The 13,526-nt window shown below is 44.4% G+C and overlaps 1 protein-coding gene across 1 annotated transcript in view; it reads right to left on the bottom strand.

The window, feature by feature from the left end:
• Positions 1-13,526, bottom strand: part of LOC139167142 (dystrophin-like) — a 1,540,372-nt gene that overhangs the window by 1,007,231 nt on the left and 519,615 nt on the right. Inside the window, exon 31 of the mRNA XM_070751563.1 lies at positions 497-676. Coding sequence (XP_070607664.1) covers positions 497-676 — 180 coding nt within the window. The remainder of the gene's footprint in view (positions 1-496; positions 677-13,526) is intronic.

The following is a 13,526-nucleotide window of genomic DNA, read 5'->3' as shown; positions in this document are numbered from 1 at the left end:
TGCATTAACGAGCTTCTCATTTGATTAGAAAATGGGTGAAAGGATGGAGTGATCTTGTTCAAGATATAGGATTCACTCCCACGAATCCTTGGGTTACGAATGGAATGGGCAGGCTCCATTACATTCATAACCCAAGGACTATCTATAGCCACTTTTATTTTAAAAATTATATTCCTGCAGTACAAGAAAAACAATTTCAAAATTATGCTACATCATTAATTTAGAAATCTTTGAACTTATTATATAATTATTAATATTATTTTTCTAGAATTAATAAACAAAAAATGTGCAGCAATTTGTAGATTTTTTAAAAAAAAACTGCATTGCAAACACAAAACTGATATCTATCATTGTGATTTCAAAGACAAGTCTTTATTATATAAAATAACATCACAAAGACTTAAATCACTTGGGAATTCTATCTAAAAAAACTAAGAAAATGATGTTCCATCTCTGTGATCATGAATATAGAGAAGTACTAATTGGTAATTCTTACCAGCAGCAAATTAAACCATTCCTCTGCTCGTGAAGTTACTGCAATCCAATTACCACTGAGAAGGCTGAGTTTATCATTCACCAGCCTTTCTTTCCCTTTAAGCACTATCTTCAATCCTTCTCCCAAGTCAGTGATAATCTTCAGCTGATGCTGTCGTTTTTCAGTTTCTAATTGCATTCCCTGTGGGAAGCACACATGGAATGAATAACAATAAATGTTAAGACTGTGAAATTTGCAGTATGCATAACAGTATTGCCATATATATATTGGGATACTTTGTGTATTAAAATAAATTAAAAGAGAAAAAAATCTGCATTAATCGTGAATACAACAATGCAGAACTCCATAGCACTACATCTAACCAAGCAGCTAATTATAGATATGTTAAGGATTTGTTGATCATGCCTTCACATCAACAACAGCAACAGCCTTTTTCCTCTTTTGTCAATGACCTGTTGTTTTTGCTGACAAAGCTGCTTCTCTCTCAGTGCTGCTGCCTGGATCTGAATGAGAGCTGTTAGGAATGACCCAAGATGATTTTCAAATGGCCGTGAATCTGCTTGGGAAGGCAGTTTTGAAGATTCCAGTTCTCTGTAGGAGCAGTCAGAAAGTAACTGGGCAAATCTATCTTTCTTTCTTTTTGACCATATTTTTAATTGATTTTTTAAATCAATCAGAGAGGGTCGGCATACAAATCCAATTAAATAAACAAACAAACAAACAAACAAACAAATAAATATTTACATTTAATATTTTCAGGTGGGTCAACATCCATATATTTACATTCATATCAATATACTGTATTGTATACATAATCATTTTTGATATTCTTTTCTTTTTCTGTCGATCTCTACTATTGTTTTGCATTTCTTTTTTGTGTCCATTTATACCATTTTGTCCCAGTAGAATAGTAGTATGAGTCATTTTGGTCGTTTAGTTCCATTGTTAATCGGTCCATTTCTGCACAGTCATATTTTTTTTAAATTATCTCATTTTCAACAGGTGTCTGTGGGTCTTTTCATCTTTGTGCATAGGCAATTCTTGTAACTATTACTATGTGTAATATTAAATATTTTTGGAATACAGTTTTCTAATAATGCCTAACAAAAAGAATTCCAGTGTGAATTCAATTATGGTGTCTATTATTTCCTATAGCTATTTTTTGAGTTTCCTCCAATACTTTTTAGCTTCTGGTCCTAGCCACCATAAATAAAAGAAGATGCCCTGCACTTCTTTACATTTCTAATATGCCTGATTACAATTTGTGTATACAGTATCTTCACCAATCATTTCGGGGCCAAGTGCCACCAATAAAACATTTTATATTGATTTTCTTTGTAAGCTGTTGATTTAGTTAATTTAATATTTCTAGTCCAAATTTGCTCCCAGTCTGTCAGATGTGCATTGTGGCTAAAATTTTTCACCCAAGCGATCATTGGCCCTTTTGCTACATCTTTATGTTTATCGTACTCAATCAAATATTAATAAATGTTAAATATTATTTTTTCCTCTGGGCCTGTAATTAATTTGTCTAGCTGCTGAGTTTGGCTGTCAATACCCGTCCCTTCTTAATCTTTTTTGTATCTTGTTTGGATTTGCAGGTAAGTCCACCAATTCTATATTAATATTTGGTGTCGCCAATTCTTCCCTGCTTTTTAATTTACCAAATGGGTCTAAAATTTCTTTATATTTGATTATATCAATTGCAGCCAGTTTGGGTTTTTCAGATAGTGTTTTCATTTAATTTCTTTCCAAGTGTTTAATAAAGAATTCCTAATTAAATGTCAGACCTAGTATCTAATTTGGACACATTCTAGACCTGGAGCACAGCTGTGGATTGCTTGCTTTTTGTTTTATCTCACCCTTAAGAAATATCTATTTGTTTTGAAATGAGAATAGGGAACTATATCTAAAACTCAATTGTTTTAGACAGTTCTAACATGGAATTAAAATAAATGATGCACACATTACTTGAAGAATTTAAAACAGATATTGTCGGCAAAATGGAAGAAAGGTTTTTGAATGAATTTATCCATATAGACAAAAATGAATTTCTTCCTAAAAGACAAATAAGAGATAATGTGCATATAATTTTGAATTATGAACAACCTGAACATTATGAACAACATCCTGAGAAACAAATGGCACTAATGTTCTTGGAAGGCATTTTATAATGTTCTTGGAAGGCATTTGATAATTTAAATTGGCAATTTCTGAATTGACAATTACAATATATGGACTTTGGGGCAAGATTTCTTTTTGTTATAAAGGCAATATATAATAAACAAACAGCAATAATAATAATAAATGGAGAAATGACTGACAAGGTAGATATTACTAAGGGAACAAGACAAGGCTGCCCATTATTGTTGTGAGTGATGCTTGTCAGAAATTTCTGATTCTGAAGAGGAAGAAACTGGTGCCTTAGTTTCTCCTGGGTCAGAGAGATTATCAGATGACAGGGGAGACAGCAGCAAAGGAAACAGTGATTTATAACATTCTCAGGGGGCTGAAGTTACTATGGAAAGTGATTCCCTGTCAAATAGTAATGGATTATCAAACAGTGAATGGTTAAATCCAAAATACAGGAGAATGAGTAAATGCAGGGAAGAAGTCCAGGGGAAAAGGTTTTGAATTTGCACTTAGTAGATCTGTGTATTGGAGATGTCATTTCTAGGAGAAACTGGAAATGAAACTGTATTTGAACAAACTACCTAAAAATATGGTGTGTTTGATTTAGCTTCTTGCAAAGAAAGCCTAGGTAAATCATGAAAGACTGTGCAAATGATGCAGGAGTATGTCTGCTGTGTGCTCCGTGGTGCTGTTAAGCTTTTTACTTAGAAGTAGAGATTTATAGCCCTGCCTTGTCCGTTAGCTTGGAATGAAATGTTAATTGGGTCCGGTTCCGGTGGGAGAAGGAGGGTGGAATCGTAGCTCCACCGGACTACGGTTTAAACATCGAAGAATATAAAAAATATAGAAAAACTCTTGTTGAGTCAGCAAACCTGTCTTAGAGGTGAAGTGTCCCTGCCTCCAGAGACCCTCGATTCGGCGGTGTTCGCGGTGGTGGTGAGCTGTTTGGTCGCGAACACGCCTGGAGTCGATAGGGGGAGACGCAGTAGAATGGGGGCTGCCATTTGCGGCTGAGCTGTGTTGTGCTGTCGGGAGTTGTCGGGAGTGAATTGGAAGCACCAGACAGCGCGTTTGCAACTCGTTTGCAGCCCGGAGGCCCGGAGGGTGAGCACTTGCTGCATGGGATGGTTGTTTTCCCATGGCTTTTTCTGCCTCCGTCGCTGCGAAGACTGTCGGACCGATCAGCTGGGAAGCGGTAATGGCGGCAGCTAATTAGAACACAGCTGCCTCCCACCTGCTGCATGTTGCCTTCCTCTGTTGCCACGCTCGAAAGGATGGGGAGATTTGGAGACCAGAAGTGAGCACCCCTCAATAAGATCCTGATGCCCTGTTGCCCTGGAATGTCTTTCGGGTGGTTTTTATTGGGGAAATATTATCGAGCAGACTGAGACTGAGACGGAGCAGACTGAGCACCAAGACTGAACAAGACTGGACCTTCAGTACTAAATCTGTTCCCAGGACATTGTGGCGCCAAATGGTGGGGACGTCCGTCGTTGGGGGGACTATTAAAACGGAGGCCATGGCGCAGGTCTGGAGCCGGAAAGACTATTGTGAGGGGAGAAGTCACCCAGGAAGAACAGCGGCCATTGGAAGGCGACTGAAGCAAACGACAGGAGTAAAGAAGAACATAAGGTTAAGGAAGTTGGGGGAAATAATAACTAAGCCATATGGACTTGGACTGGGGTTGCTGGTCAGGGGTCTGGGCCAGCATTTTGGTGATCCTTTCCCCCAGAAACCTGGACAATTACTAAGTGGACGATTATATCAAACCATTTACCTAGACCTTGGCACCTTCTCTTTCTGACTATTTAAGAACTGCTGACTGACTCTTTTTTCTATATTTTTCTATATTTTTCTATTTTTAATATATTCTATTCTTAACTATTTTTATATTTTTCTACATTTTATCCGTTTTAATATTTAACTAATTAATTAATTAATTGGGAACTGTATTTTATATATTTATAGTGTTTTAAACTGCTATCAATTTAATCTATTTTTATTATTGGGGGGTTTCTAAATTTAAATGGATGACTGGGATAGAGCTATCTGTGTGCATGAGTTGAATGGCTGGTATGATTGGAATGGCTGGGGTGGGTGGGGTTACGGTATGGATGAGATGAATGGTAATAGTATAAATGGCAGATTTGGCCCACCTGACGCTCGAGAGGCAGGAGGGGATGGGGCACCGATCTCTGGGGTGGCAGAGGGTCGGAATATTCCAGTGTTGCTGGGGAGAGGCAGATATGGCGGGGGCCACGGGGTTAGCCATTCCAGGGGAACGAGGGATCGTTGCTTAATAACGATCCCTTGTTCTGGCTCCGTGAGCCCAATCTTGGGTAATGGTGATGAGTGTAACTCTGGCCCTGGGCTCAGGTTGCTGCTACTTAATGCCAGGTCGGTGGTAAATAAAGCTCTCCTCATCCGGGATCTGATCCTGGATGAGGAGGCCGACCTGGCATGTATTAATGAAACCTGGCTGGGCCCAGAGGGAGGTGTTCCTCTCTCTGAAATTTGCCCAGCCGGGTTTCAGATATGGCATCAACCTCGACCCCAGGGAAGGGGGGGAGGAGTGGCTATTATAGCCAGGGAGAGCCTTTGCTTATGTAGACTCATTGCTCCGGAAATTGCGGGTTGCGAGTCACTCTTGGTAAAGTTGGACTTAGGGGTTCAGGTGGGCTTATTTCTCACGTACCTGCCTCCCAGCTGCATGTCAAAAGCCCTGCCTGTGCTACTCGAGGAGGTAGCCGGGTTGGCGGTGGAGTTCCCCGGACTTATTGTCCTGGGGGACTTCAACCTGCCGTCACTCGGCGAAACCTCTGCATTGGCACAGGAGTTCATGGCCACCATGACAGCCATGGACCTGACTCAAGTAGTACAGGGTCCGACTCACGAGGGAGGGCACGCACCTGACATGGTATTCCTTTCCGAGCAACTGAGTAATGGTCTGAGACTAAGGGGCTTAGATGCATTGCCTTTGTCATGGTCAGACCATTTCCTACTACGGCTTGACTTCCTGGCTCCAATCCTTCCCCGCAGGGAGGCGGAACCAATTAAGATGTTCCGCCCCAGACGCCTGATGGACCCAGAGGGCTTTCAGATGGCGCTTGGGGTTATACCAGAGGCACTTGTCCACAGTTCGGCAGACCCCATAGAGCTCCATGGTTCAACGAGGAGCTCCGGGAGTTGAAACGCCAGAAGAGATGTCTAGAGAAGCGATGGAGGAAGAGTAGGTCTGAATCCGACCGAACACTTGTAAGAGCTTTTATTAAGACTTACAAAGTGGCGCTCAAGGCGGCAAGATGCGCGTACCACCTTGATTGCATCAGCGGAATCCCGTTCGGCCGCTCTGTTCAGGGTGACCCACTCCCTTCTTAATCAGGGGGGAGTTGGGGAGCCCTTGCAAAGCAGTGCCGAGGATTTTAACACGTTTTTTGCTGATAAAATCGCTCGGATCTGGGCCGATCTCGACTCCAATTGGGAAACAGAGTTGACTGACAACGAGTCAGTCGAGGTGACTAGGGCACGTACTTGTCCACCTGTCTGGGAAGAGTTTGATCTGGTGACACCTGATGAAGTGGACAAGACCATTGGATCTGTCAGTTCCGCCACCTGTTTACTGGATCCGTGTCCCTCCTGGTTGGTCTCGGCCAGCAGGGAGGTGACACGGAGCTGGGTCCAGGAGATTACCAACGCTTCCTTGGGGAGGGGAGTCTTTCCAACTCTCTATAAAGAAGCTCTCATGCGCCCCCTCCTCAAGAAACCTTCCCTGGACCCAGCCGTACTTAATAACTATCGCCCAGTCTCCAGCCTTCCCTTTATGGGGAAGGTTGTTGAGAAGGTGGTGGCGCTCCAGCTCCAACGGTCCTTGGAAGAATCTAGGTCCCCAGCAGTCGGGTTTCAGACCCGGTTACAGCACGGAAACTGCTTTGGTCGCGTTGATGGATGATCTCTGGCGGGCCCGGGACAGGGGTTTATCCTCTGTCCTGGTGCTCCTTGACCTCTCAGCGGCTTTCGATACCATCGACCATGGTATCCTTCTGCACCTGCTGGAGGGGCTGGGAGTGGGTGGCACTGTTCTTCAGTGGTTCTCCTCCTACCTCTCTGGCCGGTCGCAGTCGGTGTTAGTGGGGGGTCAGAGGTCGACTCCGAGGTTTCTCCCTTGTGGGGTGCCTCAGGGGTTGGTCCTCTCCCCCCTGCTATTTAATATCTACATGAAACCAATGGGTGAGATCATCCAAGGGCATGGGGTGATGTATCATAAATATGCCGATGATACCCAGTTATACATCTCCACCCCATGTCCAGTCAACGAAGCAGCAGAAGTGATGTGCCAGTGTCTGGAGGCTGTTGGGGCCTGGATGGGTGTCAACAGACTCAAGCTCAACCCGGATAAGACGGAGTGGCTGTGGGTTCTGCCTCCCAAGGACAATTCCATCTGTCCGTCCATTACCCTGGGGGGGAACTATTGACCCCCTCGGAGAGGGTCCGCAACTTGGGCGTCCTCCTCGATCCACAGCTCACATTAGAGAACCATCTTTCAGTTGTGGCGAGGGGGGCGTTTGCCCAGGTCCGCCTGGTGCACCAGTTGCGGCCCTATCTTGACCGGGACTCATTGCTCACAGTCACTCATGCCCTCATCACCTCGAGGTTCGACTACTGTAACGCTCTCTACATGGGGCTACCTTTGAAAAATGTTCGGAAACTTCAGATCGTGCAGAATGCAGCTGGGAGAGCAGTCATGGGCTTACCTAGGTATGCCCATGTTTCGCCATCACTCCGCAGTCTGCATTGGTTGCCGATCAATTTCCGGTCACAATTCAAAGTGTTGGTTATGACCTTTAAAGCCCTTCATGGCATTGGACCAGAATATCTCCAAGAACGCCTCCTGCCGCACGAATCCCAGCGACCGATTAGGTCCCACAAAGTGGGCCTTCTCCGTGTCCCGTCAACTAAACAATGTCGGTTGGCGGGCCCCAGGGGAAGAGCCTTCTCTGTGGCGGCCCCGACTCTCTGGAATCAACTCCCCCCGGAGATTAGAACTGCCCCTACCCTCCCTGTCTTCCGTAAAGCTCTTAAAACCCACCTTTGCCGTCAGGCATGGGGGAACTGAAACATCTCCCCCCGGGCATGTACAATTTATGTATGGTATGTTTGTGTGTGTGTCTGTTAGTATATTGGGGTTCTTTTAAACTTTTTCTTTTTAAATATTTAAACTATTTGGATTTGTTATGATTGTTTATGCCATGTTGTGAGCCGCCCCGAGTTCGCAGAGAGGGGCGGCATACAAATCTGAATAATAAATAAATAAAATAACGCCATCAACTCCCTGATGCTAGAAGAACCCCAGTCCTGCATGCCGGATTGTCTGTTACTAGAATAAACCTGTGTGTATCTTGAATTGCTGAAAGAGAAAATAAAGAATTTATTGTTTGAATATCAAAGCCATGAGGAAGATTTGTGGATTTCAGTAGCCATGACCAGAACAATTATCACGATTGTTATTTATCTTGATTTGGAGGAATTCTGCCCATTATCATTAATGGGCAGAATTGCATTAATTAAAATGAATATATTAACATGCTTACCTTTTCCATTTTTAATGATAGCAATTAAAATTGCTAAAACATTTTTTAATGAGATTAATAAAATAATGAAATTTATTTGGCAAGGGAAAAGACTGAGGATTAGTTTAAAAATGCTTTCTTTAATAATCTCTATAAAAAAATTTGCAGATTCATTTGGTAAAAAAAAAAAGACGAGGATAAAAATCAAAAATTTGCAAGATCACAGATTAAGAGGTTGCTTTGGGCTGCCCAATATGGAATTGTATTACCAGGCCTCAATTCTTAATTTACTGAAAGATTGGATAATTTTAAAAAACCAAAGATTACTAACTCTTGAAGGCTACAACCTTCAAACAGGGTGGCATGCTTTATTTCAAACAGGGTGGCATGCAGATACTCACAAAATATCAATATATTTTAAAGAACGTTACATATGAAAGGCCCTAATCAATATTTGGCAGCACATAAAAAGAAATCACTACCTCGCTATCCCAAAATTGATATCCCCAATGGAAGCGATTATTTATCTGAATGCCCTTTCCCCAGATAAAATAATAACATGTGAGCAATTATTAGATAACAATAAAAAATTAATCACTAAGCATAAACTTTTAGAAAAAGGAATTAAACTTCACTGGCTACAATATTTACAAATTAAATCAAAATATAATGAACATAAAAACAGATTTGGCTTTCAAAGAACAACCTGCTTCACAAGATATTTTTCGGCCCACAAAAGAAAACAATATCTAAAATATATAATTTCCTTGTACAACATGATACGATAGAAAAAGTAGTCAAAGGGTCAATGGTAGCATGAGTTGTGGTTAGCTGTGGCCCAGCTCCTGCCCCAAGGAATGTGAATGTGGATGTGGGGGAACCATCCACGTCACAGGCCTGTTTTGCTCCCAACAGAGTCAGCTAGTGAATTATCTGATGACGAAGGAAGTGTGGGTGAGATGGAAGAGGGGGACTTGGCTGACAGCCCAGGAGGAGATCAATCTTCCTTATCTTTGTTGGATTCCAATGAGGAACTTATGACAGACCCACACATGCGAGGGGAGCCTCAGCAAAATTACAGCATTGCAAAAACACAGAAGTCCTCGAAACCCCACCTCTGAACTTCCATGTTGTTGTGATGCTGTGATTTCACTGAGGCTCCCCTCACTGGGAAACCCCACCTCTGGATTTTCTTTGCCAGCAAAGCACCCGTTTTTGCGCTGCTGGGATTCCCCTGCAGCATTGCAAAAACACGGAAGTCCGGAGGTGGTGTTTCCCATGGAGGGGAGCCTCAGGGGAATCCCAGCAGCACTAAAACGGATGCTTCGCTGGCAACAGAAATCTGGAGGCAGGGCATCCCAGTGGCAGCAGCTTGGATTTGTAAGGTGAAAATAGTTTGGAAGAAGAGGCAAAAAAATCTTAAACCCTGGGTTTCTATTTCGAAAAAGTTTGTATGACGAGGGGTTTGTAAGTATCACTGTATATAGATGGCAGGTCAATAATTTACTAGTTTTAAAAAATTGGAAGGGGGGGGACTGCTTTGTAAGGAATGGGAACCAATACTATAACAATGTACTAATCATTACTTAGGGGGTATAACATGTGCATATTGTTTTTTCCCTTGCACTTTTTAAAAGTCTTGATTGTTGATCACTTCTAGATTACTTAGATTTAAAATTTATTTAAAATATATTACGACCCCTTTCAGATTCTTGCTTTTAATGAATACAGTAATACCTCATGATACGAACTTAATTGGTGCAAGGAGGAGGTTCGTATGACGAAAGGTTCGTAAGACAAAACATTGTTTCCCATAGGAAACAATGTAAAGTCAATTAATCCGTGCAACCAAAAAAACCCCCGCAAAAAAACAGCTTTCGGCGACTGCTGGGAAGCGGCGCGGCTGTTTTAAAAGGTGACAGCCGGCCTGGGGGGCTTCCCAGCACCCCCCCCAACCCGGGGGTTCGGGGGGGGTGCTGGCAAGCCCCCCAGGCCGGCTGCGACCTTTTAAACCAGCCGCGCCGCTTCCCAGCTGTCTCCCGAAGCCGAACGCGGAAGTTCAGCTTTAGCATTGCAAAAACCGACGCTTTGCTGGCAACAGAAGTCCAGAGGTGGGGTTTCCCAACAAGGAGATCCCCAGCAAAATTGCAGCATCGCCAAAACATTAAAATCCTCGAAACCCCACCTCCGGACTTTGCCTCAGCCATTTCTTCTGAGGGTGGCCCACTGTCTTCTTTCCTCGCTGCCTCCTGTCTGCAGGGCTCTTTCCCGAGGGAAAGAACGAATCGAGGTCTCTCCCAGCCTTCCCTTCGATCCGGACAGCCTGAATCCAAGGGAGCATTTTCCATTCTCTGGACGCTGGAGGAAGAGAAGGAACTCTCTAATCCCTCAGAGAAAATGTAAAACGATCTCTTGGATTGAATCTGCCCGGATCAAAGGGAAAGATTCTTTTCTCTTGGGGTTTAGTGAGATCGTTCCCTTTCCCCAGCGTCATTTCTCTTGGTTTCTGAATCTAAGGGAGCGTTTGCCATTCTCTGCACGCTGGAGGAAGTGAAAAAACTGTCTAAGCGCTCAGAGAAAGGAATCCTTCCTTTTGATCCGGACAGCCTGGATCTAAGGGAGCATTTTCCATTCTCTGGACGCTGGAGGAAGAGAAGGAACTCTCTCAACCCTCAGAGAAAATGTAAAACGATCTCTTGGATTGAATCTGCCCGGATCAAAGGGAAAGATTCTTTTCTCTTGGGGTTTAGTGAGATCGTTCACTTTCCCCAGCGTCATTTCTCTTGGTTTCTGAATCTAAGGGAGCGTTTGCCATTCTCTGCACGCTGGGGGAAGAGAAGGAACTCTCTCAACCCTCAGAGAAAATGTAAAACGATCTCTTGGATTGAATCTGCCCGGATCAAAGGGAAAGATTCTTTTCTCTTGGGGTTTAGTGAGATCGTTCACTTTCCCCAGCGTCATTTCTCTTGGTTTCTGAATCTAAGGGAGCGTTTGCCATTCTCTGCACGCTGGGGGAAGAGAAGGAACTCTCTCAACCCTCAGAGAAAATGTAAAACGATCTCTTCGATTGAATCTGCCCGGATCAAAGGGAAAGATTCTTTTCTCTTGGGGCTTAGAGATCGTTCCCTTTCCCCAGCGTCATTTCTCTTGGTTTCTGAATCTAAGGGAGCGTTTGCCATTCTCTGCACGCTGGAGGAAGTGAAAAAACTGTCTAAGCACTCAGAGAAAGGAATCCTTCCTTTTGATCCGGACAGCCTGAATCCAAGGGAGCATTTTCCATTCTCTGGACGCTGGAGGAAGAGAAGGAACTCTCTAATCCCTCAGAGAAAATGTAAAACGATCTCTTGGATTGAATCTGCCCGGATCAAAGGGAAAGATTCTTTTCTCTTGGGGTTTAGTGAGATCGTTCACTTTCCCCAGCGTCATTTCTCTTGGTTTCTGAATCTAAGGGAGCGTTTGCCATTCTCTGCACGCTGGGGGAAGAGAAGGAACTCTCTCAACCCTCAGAGAAAATGTAAAACGATCTCTTGGATTGAATCTGCCCGGATCAAAGGGAAAGATTCTTTTCTCTTGGGGCTTAGAGATCGTTCCCTTTCCCCAGCGTCATTTCTCTTGGTTTCTGAATCCAAGGGAGCGTTTTCCACTCTCTGGACGCTGGGGGAAGGGATATGTCTCTTCTAGCCCCCAGAGAAAAAAGCCCAATGTCACTACTTTCTCCCATGGCGTCCTTGTAGCGGGCTGGAGAGCGAGTGAGTGAGCAAGAGAAACGAGCCTTCTCCGGCCAGGCATTGGAAGTTCCGTGGGGGAGGAACAGTAGCCCGGCTGGCGCACACAAGGATTCAGAACCAACTCTAGCTTTGTGAAGCTGGAGTCCTCCGTGCCTGCCTCCGCCTCCTCCTGCTGCTGCAGAAAGAAGCCGAGGGGTGCCCTTCCTCATTGCAGCCACGGAAAGCAGCCTTACTGAGGGGTCGCCTGCTTTTTTTTCTTCCTCTGCCGGCATTCAGGTTCGGTAGAAGGCTGAGAAGCGCCCGGCTGTTTCAGAAGGTGACAGCCGGGCGGATTTTTGCGATCAGCGGCAGCGGGTTCGTAAGGTGAAAAAAGTTCGTAAGAAGAGGCAAAAATTTCTGAACCCCGGGTTCATATCTCGAAAAGTTCGTATCACGGGGGGTTCGTATCATGAGGTACCACTGTACTAGGCAGTTTAAAGCCCAAGTTGATACAAAATGTTTACTTCACTTAAGAAAAGTAAAATACAGTGATACCTTGTCTTACGAACGTAATTGGTTCTGGGAGGAGATTCGTAAGGCGAAAAGTTTGTAAGACGAAACAATGTTTCCCGTAGGAAACAATGTAAAATGGATTAATGTGTGCAAGGAAAAAAAATCGCAAAAACAGCGCTCTGCTGGGCGGCAGCGCCCGGCTGTCACCTTTTGGAACAGCTGGGTGCTTCTCGGAGTTGTCCCAAACGCTGAACCTGAAAAGTTTGGCAAAAGTTCGGGTTTGGGTTTGGGAGGCCATGGAGAAGCGCCGCTGCCCAGCTGTCACCTTCAGAAACAGCCAGGGGCTTCTCGGCATTCTCCCGAATGCCGAACCCGGAAGTTCGGCAAAAGTTCAGGTTCGGCGTTCTGGTTCGGGGGTGGAGCTTTGACATCACGAAGATGTCATTCCTGGAGTCCACGTTTCGGCCAGCCAGGAAGGATGTCTCCGTGATGTCAAAGCTCCGCCCATGGAATTCCCTATTGGGATTCCCCACCTCTGTTTGAGCCTCCTGACCGGCCAACAGCTCCGTGGCTCTTCTGCAAAGGTGACAGCTGGGCAGCGGTGCTTCTCAGCGGCCCGCCGAACCCAAACACCAAACCTGAACTTTTGCTGAACTTACGGGTTCGGCGTTCAGGAGAATGCCGAGAAGCCTCCTGGCTATTTCAAAAGGTGACAGCCCGGCAGAGGTGCTTCTCGGCGGCCTCCCGAACCCAAACCCGAACATTTGCCGAACCTCTGGGTTAGGCGTTCGGGAGAATGCCGAGAAGCCCTCCGGCTGTTTCAAAAGGTGACAGCTGGGCGGCAGTGCTTCTCGGCCGAACCCGAACGCTGAACCCAAACTTTTGCCGAACGTCTGGGTTCAGTGTTCGTGGCGGCAGGTTCGTAAGATGAAAAAAAGTTCTTAAGAAGAGGCACAAAAATCCTGAACCCCGGGTTCGTACGTAAAATGTAGGAAAAAAACCTTTTTTCCTTAACAATATGTATTTGGTAATGAAATGCAGCTGAAAAGGGAAAAAAAGGTAATGAAACTATACTTTGTATAAGTATAGTTAAAAACCATGCCAAGTCAT

This window comes from Erythrolamprus reginae, chromosome 4, assembly GCF_031021105.1.
Source record: "Erythrolamprus reginae isolate rEryReg1 chromosome 4, rEryReg1.hap1, whole genome shotgun sequence".
NCBI classification, from domain to species: Eukaryota; Metazoa; Chordata; class Lepidosauria; order Squamata; family Dipsadidae; genus Erythrolamprus; species Erythrolamprus reginae.
Note: the sequence above shows the minus strand (reverse complement) of the source record. Positions and strands in the feature narration are given on the sequence as shown.